Source organism: Panulirus ornatus, chromosome 7, assembly GCF_036320965.1.
Source record: "Panulirus ornatus isolate Po-2019 chromosome 7, ASM3632096v1, whole genome shotgun sequence".
In the NCBI taxonomy this organism is placed as follows: Eukaryota; Metazoa; Arthropoda; class Malacostraca; order Decapoda; family Palinuridae; genus Panulirus; species Panulirus ornatus.
The window spans coordinates 49,104,595-49,118,976 of record NC_092230.1 but is presented as its reverse complement, the minus strand read 5'-3'; the positions used below and the strand labels follow the sequence as shown (position 1 = coordinate 49,118,976).

Here is a 14,382-nt window from a genome sequence, read left to right as displayed (position 1 = left end):
CCTCTTAGTCAGGCTTTCCTCTCTAATCCTCTCCATATGTCCAAACCAATTCAGGATACCCTCTTCAACTTTCTAATACATATTCCTCCCTCTAACCCAAGCATTTCTTATTCAATCAAACCTCCTCAAACTACATACTGTCCTCACATATCTCATATGCAGCACATTCCCCAGCCCCTGTAAAATTCTTATTTTGTGCCTATGCCTTACATCCATATAACATGCTCAGAACCACTGTACCATAAATATCCCCCTTTGCCTTCACAGACAGTGACCTCTCTTTTCACATACTCCACGTAACACCTACAACCTTAGTCCTCCCCACCTAACCAATGTTGTGTTTCAACTCCCAAGGCTCCTTCTACTGCCAGACATTTAAAACACTTCATTTGCTCCTGGTTCTCCTCAATTAGACTTACAATCCCTGTTTCTCTCCAATACTATACCAAATAACTTTACTCTTATTTACACTCTCTCAAACTCAGAAACCATTTTCAGCAATTTCTCGCTTGTGTCTGCCACAAGAGCTGTGTCATCAGGAAACAGTAACAGACTCACTTCCTAGGCCCATAGCCACCAACAGATTGCAGATCTGCCCCTCTCTCCCTGACCATTGCATTCACCTCCCTCACCAACCCAACCACGAATAAGTTCAAATGCTATGATGATATCACACACCCCTGCCAGAGACCCACTTTCACCTGGAACCTCTCATTCCCCCCTCTCTTTCCATTTATATACATACTCTACTTTCTAAAAAAAAATCTTAACTCCTTCTAGTGGTTTTCCTGCCATACCAAAGGATGCATATTAGAGAAGCCTATTCTAAATGGGTTTTGAGGTGACCATTACTTTTCTTAATCTGCATTCATGACTTGCCTCAAGGTACATCCTACCTGAATACATTTGTAGATGCTGCAAAGGTCATGAGAGAAGTGAAAAGCAAACAGGATTGCATTAACTTGCAAGGAGACCTAAACAAACTCAAAAGTTGGTATGAAATGTGGTTGATGAAATTCAACTCAAGCAAATATAAGTAATGAGGATGAGACAAAATGAAAGATGGCCTCACTATGATTATCAACTAATAGGAAATAAGCTTCAAGAGAACTTAGAATTCAACATCATCTCTAACTTGTTGCAAGAGTCTCATATCAAATGAATAGTTAAGAGGACAAACTGTCTACTAGCAAATATCAGAATAGCTTTGAAATATATGGATAAGAAAATTGGCGAGCTATTCACATCATACATAATGCTGAAACTAGAATATGCTTCCCAGGTTTGGCCACCACACCTGAAGTACAAAAAGCTCATATGGAGTATGATGTAAGGATCTGTGTGGATATGATGCAAGCCAAAGAAAGCAATAATTAGGGAAAATCAGCCAATTCTCATGATGGAAGAACTGTTGCTTATTCAAATGGGAATACAATGTTTAGCTGACTTCCATCAAAAGCTGTTTAGTAAAGACATGAGGCACATAACAGCATTTGTAACATACAGAGGCATGCATAGGTATGAATAACTGATGTCTAGAATGAATTCAGCACCAGAGAAATACCAGCAGATTATATGTGATGTAGTGTGGGGGTGTGAAGTGTTTTGTAACCTGGCAGGTGCTCTTAATTGTCAAAGGAAAGGATTTCAAGGAGTGTGACAAGTGATTAAGGCTGTAATGACCAAGCTCAGGAAAGCAGGACTGACAGTAAACCACAAGAAGAGTGAATTCTGATTTTCAAAACTAACTTTTTTTGACATAAGTCAACAAGTAAAGGCATACAAGTGAGTAGGAAAAAGTGGGATCCTCCAAGAGTGCAGAGACTTCAAAAATGTAAGTGAAGAGAGGTCCTTTCTTGCACTTGTGCAGTTTGTGTTAAAACTTGTTCTTGATGTATTATCTGCAGCAAAGCTGATCTAGGGACTTGTATGCAAGAATACAGAGTTCAAGTGGGAAGCTGAACAAAAGAGAAGTTTCTAAGAGCTGAGGAAGAGAATTACTCAGACAAAACATTGGTAACCTTATATCAACTTCATCTTTTATCATCTCCAGGAGCTAAGAAAAATAAATTCCTGGAAGGTTAGTCACATACTTCTGATGCTTTCCTGCTGAGATGGAAGAGGTATTAAAGCCTAAGAAGTGGCACTGGAGTTTAACAGTTATGGAGATTCTTTTGCCGTGGCCACCTCCTTGAGGGAGTTCCCAAAGGGATCACGTGTCAATGATATAGACAGACAGATAGGACTAAGATCAGTTCTGGTTAAACTACAGGGAGGTATTTCTGGGGTCATTTCCTAGCCTCCAGAGTTTGTTAAATCTGGGCACAGGTATAGCTAGACAGAAAAGGTGGCATTAGCTCTTGTTTGGGCTTGTGAACATTTCAACCACTATATATTTGGAAGTTTGAGTAGGAGACTGATCACATACTAGTGGAGTATATACACTCATTGAAGTGAAAACCATTGGCATGAAAGAGATGGGTGTTGAGATTATGAGCTTGACTTTGATGTGAAATACTGACCAAGAAAATCCAACTCTGCAGATGTTCTATCAAAGCTGAAGTCTGAAGTACAGCATGATAAAGGAAAAGAGTATAATTATGTCCATGCTGTTGTGGATAGCAATGTGCCAGTAGTTGAAAGTTGTTTTATAGCAGACCCTGAACTGAAAGTGGTGAGGAGTTGTGTTGCATCAGGTGATTGGAGGAAATGTGAAGAAGTGTAATATCTGCATGTAATGGATGAATTATGTATGTATGGAGGACTGGCACTCAAAAGGACTAGAATTGTTATTCCTATAGAATTGAGAGAAAAGGACTTAGAGTTACGACATGAAGGACATAAGGGCATTATATATATGAACAGATTATGTAGTAAGGTTTGGTGGCCTAAGATGGACAGGGATGCAGAGAAAGGATGTATATGTCATCAATTACTAGCTATCAGTGAATATGCAGCTCCAGGACCTATGTTGAGGGTTCTTCCAAAGAGTGGACTATGGCAGGATTGTAGAGCAGAGCTACTAGGATCGTTACCATCTGGAGAGTTCTTGCTTGTAACTGTTAATTACAACAGTATATATTCTGAGATTGCAGCAATGAAGTCACAAACATGCAGCAAAGTGACTGACAAGCTATTGCTGACATTCTGAAGATTTGGAGTTCTATATATGCTGCAGTCCATTAATGGGAGACAATTTGTATCATAAGAATTCCAAGATTTTCTGAAGAAGTATGGTATTGAACACAGGGGAACTAAACCACTGTGGCCCCAGGCAAATGTGAAAGTGAAGAAGCAGAACAGGACATTATCAAAAGTCCTTCAAGTTGAGCAAGAGGAAGGCACAGACTGGAAAAGGAAGTTACTGAACTTCCTGAATACGTCTAATTTAAAAGCAAGCACCAATGTAACACTATTTAAAGACAAAAATACCAGAGATGTGATGAGAAGAAGTTGATGACAGTGTGCAAGGAAGAGATTAATTCAAGAAGTTGGATGGCAAATCATGGAGATGAAAAAATGCCAGGTGACTGAAAGTAAACTCCAAGCTGACAATAAATTTTGACCTAGAACCATACGCAGTTGCAAGAAAAGAAGGGGAGAAGTAATAGTGAGGAACAGGGAGGGGACTGAGTACAACAGCAATGTATCTTTCCAAAGAAAAATGTGTTGAGCTAAGGAATGTTTCAGATAGAGAGCCACAAAAAAAAAATTGTAAGCCAGGCTGAAGGTGAATTTGGGGATAAGGCACAGTGAAAAGGGATGAAGGGATCTGAGATATCACCAGTAAGACAAAATATATGACCAAGATCAACAAGAGCTGTTAGATGCTGAGTAGATTCTATGATTTTGTTTTGAAAATTGTGATAACACTTGATTCTATGGATATACTCAGAAAGTGACCTACAATATTTCATATGAAAGTCGGTGTTGCAGATGCTTGTTGATTGCTTTGAGGTATGTGGCCATTTTGAATTATATCAACACTGGCATAATGTAATATACTTTCTATTCTTATATAAAAGGAAATGAAGTTGCGCTATTTCCAGATTCTCCAAAATGCATTAGAAATTTTGAGATTTTGTTTATTTTTTCTACTGATTCAAGTTGAAGGTTCCTGTTTGAGTTTCATAAAGGAGTGACGTAGTGTATTAGCATTGTGCATGCATGCTTATATCATTTTGGTGCTGGGGATTGTGGTTAAGAGAAAGTAAAAAGTGTGCTTTGGCATCCAACACAGAATCCATGGTGAGTGGATATCCTTCACGGAATGAAGCAGTGACATAACAGGAGTTTCACTGATCCCTAAGAAACTTCAAACACAACACCCAACTGCAGCATCTTACCCTAACTCATACAGCAGATACCAACATTCTACAGTACTCGTTGACAGTGCTCAGCTCTGTGGGAACTTATTTGTGCACCTCTGTACTACCCTAGACAGTTTGTTTGTGGTATCATGAAGCTCTAACTGGTGCATCTGTTTCATCAGCTGCATCCCGATATTCTATCGAGCTTGATCTACCTGACTGAAGTTCAGCACATGGTGTCTAGCACATCTCCAGTACTGGTAACGCTGCAGCAACCATTACAACTTGCCTGGATGACAAGCTGCTTCCCCTTCAATACATCACTGCTGAGCCATCTATGACAACAAGGACCAACTCCACCCTAAAAGCTGTGCAGGAGTAACTGAGACCACTATAGCTATCTGTGAATATAAGTTGTCTCATTGGACAGGACTCAGTCTTGTTAAGTCCACTTGAGGGGCGATGTCATAATTAGTTGGTTTGCATAGGTTAGATCTTTAAGAGACAAGCCATCTCCAGACAGTCAAACTACAAATAACAGCTATTTGCCACCAATCAGTTAACATTTATCAACATCTATATGGCACATTCATAGTAAACTGCCAAAGAAATACCTTACCTCATACAGCAACCAGAAATCATGTGCTGTGTGCACTGCACCACAGTTACTGGAAGTGAAATAAGAATAGATGGAAATGTTGTTGAAAAATATCTAAAAAATCTGAATAAAGACTTTAATAAACCAAAACCAAATCTTTCATCACCTAAAACACTTATGTTGGGGAACCAATAATGAATACACTGTCAAATCCTCCAAAAATAAAAAAAACATTCATTTAGTGCAAGAACATCTTAAGCCTTGAAAAGAATATGGAGTGGTGCAACAGGCTGAATGAGGGCAACTCCATGGTGGTACTTATGAAGAACTTCATCTTTGGCATGACCAATTTGGACATCATCAAGCAGCAGATGATCAAGGCATTTAGTAATGCTTACTTATTCACATATGTTAGCATTTCCTCTATGTAAAATATTTACAAATAGGTAAAATACTATAAAATGTGTGTACAGAGGAAAGTGCACCAAAACTTCTGTGAGGGATGGTGGGTGGAGTAAGCATGGGTCCTGAGTGGAGTGTGCCATGTTCTTATCAGTGGACCAGCCTTACAGTTACCACCATTATGCATGGATCTGTGCTCCTTGTGTGATTTGGGTTTACCTATTAATGAGACTTTCCTACAACCCACTGTGTTTGTGTTTGTAAATATGGTATCCAAATGTCCAGAAACATCTACCCAAGAACCAGTAGCTAAATGGAAGAGAACCCCTTGGACCTCAGAAATTAAGTTAAAAATCTTTTGACTTGCTGATGCTGGTAAGGGAGCATCAGTATAGTGTAGGCAATTGGAGTAAGCGTGGGTTGTGGGTGAAGTGTGTCACATTCTAATTTGGGTATGCCTGCTAATGTGATTTTCTTGCAACTTGCTCTGTGTTTGTTAATATGGCATCCAAACATCCAATAATATCTACCCCAGAACCAACAGTTGAACGAAAGAGAGCCTTTCTGACCTTTGAAACAAAGGTAGATCTCTTACAATGTGCTGATGATGAGAAGGGAGCATCAGCACTTGAGAGTGCTTACAACCTATGTGAATCAACAATCTGCAACATAAAGAAGGTTGCAGAGAAATGTGAAGTGCTGTAGCCCACTCTTCTCCACTGTCTGCCAATGTAACCGCAAGAAATCCACTTATGGAGACAATGAAGAAAATGCTCTCATAACAAAGCATGAGAAGAAAAGCAGTCTTAGTAACCTTCAGCTCAGGTCTGAGGATTCATGTATGTTCATGTAAAGAAGACATTGCAGCTGAGCCAGAGCCATTTCAAGCAAATGAACAATGGCTAGATGAGTTCAATTGATGTCAGATGCTACATAATGAGAAGATAATGGGAGAATCTACCAGTGCTATATGCACTTTCTCTTTGTGTGAGGTTTTCGCAAAACATAACCCCCACATAAAGTGAGGGATACGCAATTTCTGCATGACCAAATATACAAAAACCTCAAATTCAAATAACTAGGTTTTTTATGCAAAACAGCCTATTTCCCCACATGTTTTGCATAACTGAGGTTGACGGCACACATATACCATGTCTTTATTCCTCTGTATATAGAAACAGACACACAGACACAGACACGCCTGGCATAGGTTTGCGTATGTGTGTGTGGAAGTAAAGACATGGTACATATATACAGGTTAAGAAGATTAGGTAGTCAGTAGGCTGCACTAGATTTCCCTCTGCCAGTGGCCTGTTAAGGGTGAGGTACTAAAGGCTACAAAACAGCACTGGAGTTCACCTGCTATGGACACTTTTTTGATATAGCCATCCCTTTGAGGAAGTTCCCAGAGGCAATGGGCATCAAAGATATTGACAGAATGGTAATCGCACACACATAGAGGCAGCTGAAAATCTAACTCATCAGGTTGTAGGATAATTTACTCTAGCAAGCTTTGGGGGGTAATTTAAGATATCTAAACTGCCTGAGCCAGATATAAATAGTGTGGATTCAGTTACAGGATCAGCAAAGAGAACACTAGAGATAAAAGAGGGAAGAAAGCTAAATATGAAAACACCACAGAGCAAATGTTTGGTGATACTATGGGAACTTGTGTAAGAGCAAGATCACAGAACAACACGACAAGAGATAGAGTTAAGAAAAATATGGAAATGCTTAAGAAAAATGAGGATGCATTTCACGGACCATAAAAGGGGTCGTGAGACATGAAAGAAACAGAAACACAGTTACCAAACCAAAGGAAAGAAGATGAAGCCATTAAAATGAAGGCAGAGTCTTGTCTGTCTTCTCTGGATGTACAGTCAGTCTGAAGAAAAATTCAAAAACAATGTCAGTAAAGGAATTGCATAAGAAATACAGGGAGCCCTTCAGGTATAGAAAAAGGACAAACATGCAAGCTGAGTCAATTGGAATAATACTGAAAGCTGCTCAGGAAGGAAAATGGACAAACACACACACACACAGACTGATGAAAGTGGAGGGCAAGGAAGATTAGAAGGAGCAAATTTGTAAACAGATAAACATAGTCTTAAGAGTGAGGGAGAGCAACATAGACCCAGGGTGATACAAAAAGATGTACACAGGAAACTAAGAGAAAAGATATAAAAAATAATGAGCACTGTAAGCGATGAAGGTTAAGAAAAGTAGAGAATTCAGAACCAGTGCTTGCTAGCCAAAAGAGGAATCATAGAGAAAGTTGGAGATATAAAGGTTGATGTTATCACACTGAGAGATCTAGATGAAAAAAATAGTACAGCACAATGTTCATATATTTAAATCACTGATTATTTTTGGACTGGAAGAAAATCATACACCAAGTAATGAACAAAGGGAAAAGGAGGAGGAAATGCATATCAAAAGATTGCTGGAGGCTGAGATTGCCAGAAGCAACTTTTATTATAAAGGAAAGGAAAAGAATAGGAATTTATGGCCTCGATGTAAGGAGGTGGCCAGTTATGGTTACACCTGACTCAGAGTCATCAAGCCAGGAAGTACTTAGAAAAACTAAGAACCATAAAGGTATGGTTTGACAGTAGAGAGTGTTCAAGAGATGGGGTCCTATGAGTGTAAAACTACTTCCCCATAAAATACAAATACGTGACTGCTGCCCAGGCAAAGCCAGGTACCATTTATCAACCAGCCTCGAGAGAAGGATGAACACTTGGGTAAAATGTAAGCTGACTGTCATACCTAGGATTCAAACTGGTGTGTTTGATCCTAGGTTGACCTGTGCTGACTCATGATTACTAATGGAAACTACTACACCAAGCATGACAAATGCATCATCATCTCTTTATCTTTCTCTCTCTCTTTCTAAGCATTCAGTGTTTTGTGTATGTTACATCCTAATCACTTATCAACAACCATATACTAAAAAGCAAGATTTATGACTGAAGATAACATAAATTAGCATGAACTATATACATTTATGGGTGAATCAGCAACACCAATGGCCAATAGATTCACCTTTGCTAAAGTGATATCATCCATGGCCAAGGCTGGAATTTTCCTGATAAACCAAGTTATGTTTCAGGTTAAATCTCTTAAAATGGGATCTAACAAAAGCAAAATCTAAACTAGAATTATGGATCTCTTGACATTTATTTCTTTAAAAGTTTTAGATATGAGGCTTTTCAATAGATGACTATGGTTAAGTTGTAGTTTAAAGTGTGACTCCTGAAGCTGGATGGAAGGATGGATGATGGACAGAAAGATGACTAACAGGTGAACAATGGATGGACGCACAAAGAATGGATGGATGATGATAATAACAGACACAATAATACCTATATGCATGACATGCTATGCAAGCAACATGAGACTTGGATCTTCTCTATCATGTATGCCTTTTCCTATATCCAAAACAGGGGGTATGTAGAAACTTCCAGCAATATTCCTGACATCAACCATCACATCCCATGATGGGGGCCTAACTTAAATACAAAAAACACAAGAAAAAAATTTACTATGATATCAATGACTTATGCCTGGGGATAGGGGAGAAAGAATACTTCCCACATATTCCCTGCATTTCTTAGAAGGCAACTAAAAGGGGAGGAAGCAGTGGGGTTGAAGTCCTTCCCTCCAGTTTTTACTTTTCCAAAAGGAACAGAGAAGAGGGACAGAGACAAGTGAGGATTTTCCTCCTAGGCTCAGTCCTCTCTTCTTGATGCTTCTTTGTTAATGCAGGAAATGGCAAATAAGTCAGCAAAAAATATCAATAACAATATCGTGTACTGCAGGCACTATATAAAATTCAGAAAACATTTATTAAACTTCACTAAATCATCAACGATCATATCTTTACATACTAAAAGCCTGATATAAATGCAACAACATCTAGTCAAACTACTATGTGAACTGTCATCTAATGCTAAAGGCATTACTTGACTGCTACATATATTTTTTGAGGATATCCTATCAAAAAAAGAAGTGTCACTAAATGTTGCACTGATAAAAATCTATGCTTAAAGAAGTGGAGCTGTAACACGGTGGTACAAAACCATGAACTGGGAACCATGGATATGAGAAAAGAAAAACAGTACTTTCATTAATAAATGATAGTACTGTTTACTTACATGTTCAAGAAATCATAGATCAATTCATTATGCAAATAAGCCATCAACATTGGTTTAGAACCAATCAAAGCCATGAAAGCAGGAGACATGAATATTTCTGCAGGATAAGGGGGGGGGGTTTAGAAGTAAAAATATTGGAACACAGGAAAAGACATAAAGTTAACATGCAAGAATTTGTCAATCTACTGTGTTGTGAGGTTAGATACAGCATATAACTAAACAGGAAAATTCTAAAAAGTCTGCCTTCAGTTAACTGGTTATCATTTCTGAAAATGGTGTAAAACCAATTCTTGAGTTACATAAAAAGGCAAAATGAATTTTAATGTGATCTATTCTCTTCCAAGAACAGATAGATGAAGGGTATATGCTTCATAACCAACACTTAGGACATCCCAGACCCTTGGTTCAAGGCAAAAATTTTACCCAATATATGAAATACATATATTGCAATTGAGAGGAAGATGTATAAAAGAAAGACACAGGAGGTCAAGAGAAAGGTGCAAGAGGTGAAAAAGAGGGCAAATGAGAGTTGGGGTGAGAGAGTATCATTAAATTTTAGGGAGAATAAAAAGATGTTTTGGAAGGAGGTAAATAAAGTGCGTAAGACAAGGGAGCAAATGGGAACTTCAGTGAAGGGCGCAAATGGGGAGGTGATAACAAGTAGTGGTGATGTGAGAAGGAGATGGAGAGAGTATTTTGAAGTTTTGTTGAATGTGTTTGATGATAGAGTGGCAGATATAGGGTGTTTTGGTTGAGGTGGTGTGCAAAGTGAGAGGGTGAGGGAAAATTATTTGGTAAACAGAGAAGAGGTAGTAAAAGCTTTGTGGAAGATGAAAGCCGGCAAGGCAGCAGGTTTAGAGGGTATTGCAGTGGAATTTATTAAAAAAGGGGGTGACTGTATTATTGACTGGTTGGTAAGGTTATTTAATGTATGTATGACTCATGGTGAGGATTGGCGGAATGCGTGCATAGTGCCATTGTACAAAGGCAAAGGGGATAAGAGTGAGTGCTCAAATTACAGAGGTATAAGTTTGTTGAGTATTCCTGGTAAATTATATGGGAGGGTATTGACTGAGAGGGTGAAGGCATGTACAGAGCATCAGATTGGGGAAGAGCAGTGTGGTTTCAGAAGTGGTAGAGGATGTGTGGATCAGGTGTTTGCTTTGAAGAATGTATATGAGAAATACTTAGAAAAGCAAATGGATTTGTATGTAGCATTTATGGATCTGGAGAAGGCATATGATAGAGTTGATAGAGATGCTCTGTGGAAGGTATTAAGAATATATGGTGTGGGAGGCAAGTTGTTAGAAGCAGTGAAAAGTTTTTATCGAGGATGTAAGGCATGTGTACGTGTAGGAAGAGAGGAAAGTGGTTGGTTCTCAGTGAATGTAGGTTTGCGGCAGGGGTGTGTGATGTCTCCATGGTTGTTTAATTTGTTTATGGATGGGGTTGTTAGGGAGGTGAATGCAAGAGTTTTGGAAAGAGGGGCAAGTATGAAGTCTGTTGTGGATGAGAGAGCTTGGGAAGTGAGTCAGTTGTTGTTCGCTGATGATACAGCGCTGGTGGCTGATTCATGTGAGAAACTGCAGAAGCTGGTGACTGAGTTTGGTAAAGTGTGTGAAACAAGAAAGTTAAGAGTAAATGTGAATAAGAGCAAGGTTATTAGGTACAGTAGGGTTGAGGGTCAAGTCAATTGGGAGGTAAGTTTGAATGGAGATAAACTGGAGGAAGTAAAGTGTTTTAGATATCTGGGAGAGGATCTGGCAGCAGATGGAACCATGGAAGCGGAAGTGGATCATAGGGTGGGGGAGGGGGCGAAAATCCTGGGAGTCTTGAAGAATGTGTGGAAGTCGAGAACATTATCTGGGAAAGCAAAAATGGGTATGTTTGAAGGAATAGTGGTTCCAACAATGTTGTATGGTTGCGAGGCGTGGGCTATGGATAGAGTTGTGCGCAGGAGGATGGATGTGCTGGAAATGAGGACAATGTGTGGTGTGAGGTGGTTTGATCGAGTAAGTAATGTAAGGGTAAGAGAGATGTGTGGAAATATAAAGAGCATGGTTGAGAGAGCAGAAGAGGGAGTTTTGAAATGGTTTGGGCACATGGAGAGAATGAGTGAGGAAAGATTGACCAAGAGGATATATGTGTCGGACGTAGAGGGAACGAGGAGAAGTGGGAGACCAAATTGGAGGTGGAAAGATGGAGTGAAAAAGATTTTGTGTGATCGGGGCCTGAACATGCAGGAGGGTGAAAGGAGGGCAAGGAATAGAGTGAACTGGATCGATGTGGTATACCGGGGTTGACGTGCTGTCAGTGGATTGAATCAGGGCATGTGAAGCGTCTGGGGTAAACCATGGAAAGCTGTGTAGGTATGTATATTTGCGTGTGTGGACGTATGTATATACATGTGTATGGGGGTGGGTTGGGCCATTTCTTTCATCTGTTTCCTTGCGTTACCTCGCAAACGCGGGAGACAGCAACAAAGCAAAAAAAAAAATGAAATACATATATACTATACATAGTTATTTCATGAAAGTAGCACCCATCAATGCAGAGTAATATGGCAACCATCATCTATACTTGTGCCAGTGCAAAAAATAGTAACTGTGAAGCTAACTGTGTCCACTAACAGATGGCACTCACAAACTTGCTTAGACTAACCTGAACAGAGTCACCTTGCACACTACAGTCCAAGTATGCTCCATAAGAATTTTTCCATGACAAGCCAATCAGAGGATGGCAGATTGGGTGTGTGTCTTCTGTTTGCTCCTGGCTTTTCCAACTGCCCACCCTCAAAAGGAGGAAATCTCAACCTGACAGAATGCTCAGAGCACATGCTGAATGATATAGCAAAACACCTTACATAAGGGGGGAAGTTACTCATATAGCCACTGAGTTCCAAACTTAAAGCAGATATCTGCCTTCCACCCTAGCCTGAATCTCAGATATGAGGAGAACATTAAAGGTTATTAATGTTATCAACATGCATAATAATACTGGAAAAAATGCCAACCAGGAGGATAAATACAACTTTCAAGTCAGGAACTTGAAAGATTATAGTGAATCCAACCTCCACTTTCTGAAACATCTATACTATGAACTGTATTGAACTAATAGCACATGTTGCCATAAGATCATGAGATTTGCCTACAAACTTAAAAATTGCACTCACACAAGACCACCATGAGAAGCCAAAGTATACCTGTAATTCAATAAACAGGTCTTAACAGAGATAAATCATACAGTGATGATATATATTGGTGTTATTCAAAATGAATATCAAACCTTTATTCTCCTTCTGAAAATAGAATCTAGAATGCCTTTGAGACTTACCCTTATAACACTTAACCTACAGTACATGAAAAAATTTCTCCAAAGTTTGTCATTTTCTATAAATCTAGTATGCATTATGAGAAGTCTTTGCATATTTCTGATGCCTACTCTCTTGAAAAATGATAATCCAAGAGATAGGATGCACTCCTTTGCAAGAGAGTTTTAATAAATAATTTCTTAATCTTTATACTGGTAAAAAATGTCTCACCATCCCAAGCATCAAACATGTCATTGATGAAGAAGTCAATGAAGCCAATTTGAGACTTGGGTATAGAGCATGTAGTACGATCAAATTGTGGCATCACAATTGGCAGGTCACGTTTCTTTTCCTCTTCAGTCTGGTCAAATAGGAAAAAAAAAATTAGTTTTCAGATCAGCATAATAAGAATCAAAGTCTAAACTTATTTGCAAAATATCAAAGAACAGTATCAAAGTGACCAGGTACCATCTAAATATGAAGAATACATTTGTGGTGGATGAGCATCAAAATGATAATCCCTCACTTCATGAAGAGCTTCAAAGCAGGCCATCAGCATTAGTTACAGCCTTATACTTCAGCAAAAACTAATTACTATGATTAATGATATCACTTTTGTACTTTCTTTTCATCTAATATTCAGTGCTATTTCATCCTGACTTGCCTGATTGAAGTATTCATTTGCTATACGATGTGCCCAGTCAATGTACAAGTGAAGTGGGCGAACTGGATTGCTGACATCAGCACATTTGATCATCATGCGCTTGATTATGATTACATTCTCAGGGGTGCCAAATGACATTAAGTCTGGGGAGTCTCTTGCTCCCTGTAATGGTGAAAGATTACATTAAAATAAATTCTGATGAGTAAAATACATTAATATGTAAACCAGAAAGAATATAATTTTCCTTAGACCCACCCTAAAAACTGAGATGATGGCATTTTCTGGTGATGCTGGGGTAACAAGTGAGGATCATTGTAGGTGATGGTGATACTGGGGTACTGATGAGAAAAATAATGGGTATTGGTGATGCTGGGGTGTTGATGAGGATGACAGTAGGTGCTGATAATGTTCTAGTACTGATGAGAATGATGGCAGGTGTGGATGATGCTGGATTATTGATGAGGATGACGGTAGGTGTTGGTGAAGTTGGTGATGCTGGTATGCTGTCAGTGACACTGGAGTGCTGATGAGGATGATAGATGTTGGTGATACTGTTATGCTGATGAGGATGATGGCAGATGATGGTGATACTGTGGTGTTGATATGGATGATGATGATAGGTTTGGTGATACTTGGGGTACTGACGAGGATGATAGGAGGTGTTGGTTATAGTTGGGTGTCGATGAGGAAGATGGCATATGTTAGTGATACTGGGGTGTTGATGATGATGGTACTTGGTGATACTGGGTAGCTGATGAGGATTATATGAGTGATGGCAGGTGTTAACGAAGCTGGAATGTTGATAAGGATGATGTGAGGGTATTGATGTTGTTGCAGTGCTGATGATGATGATGCAATATGTTGATGGTGCTCGGATGTTGTGGAGACGAAGTAAGGTCATGGCAGGTGTTGGTGATTCTCAGGGGCTGATGAGGATGATG

At 39.2% G+C, this 14,382-nt stretch overlaps 1 protein-coding gene across 1 annotated transcript in view; it reads right to left on the bottom strand.

The window, feature by feature from the left end:
- Pde8 (phosphodiesterase 8) overlaps positions 1-14,382 on the bottom strand; it is a 302,345-nt gene that overhangs the window by 13,341 nt on the left and 274,622 nt on the right. The window contains exons 19-20 of the mRNA XM_071663763.1: positions 13,442-13,603; positions 13,009-13,138 (exon numbers count right to left, since the gene is read on the bottom strand). Of these exons, the coding sequence (XP_071519864.1) occupies positions 13,009-13,138; positions 13,442-13,603 (292 nt within the window). The remainder of the gene's footprint in view (positions 1-13,008; positions 13,139-13,441; positions 13,604-14,382) is intronic.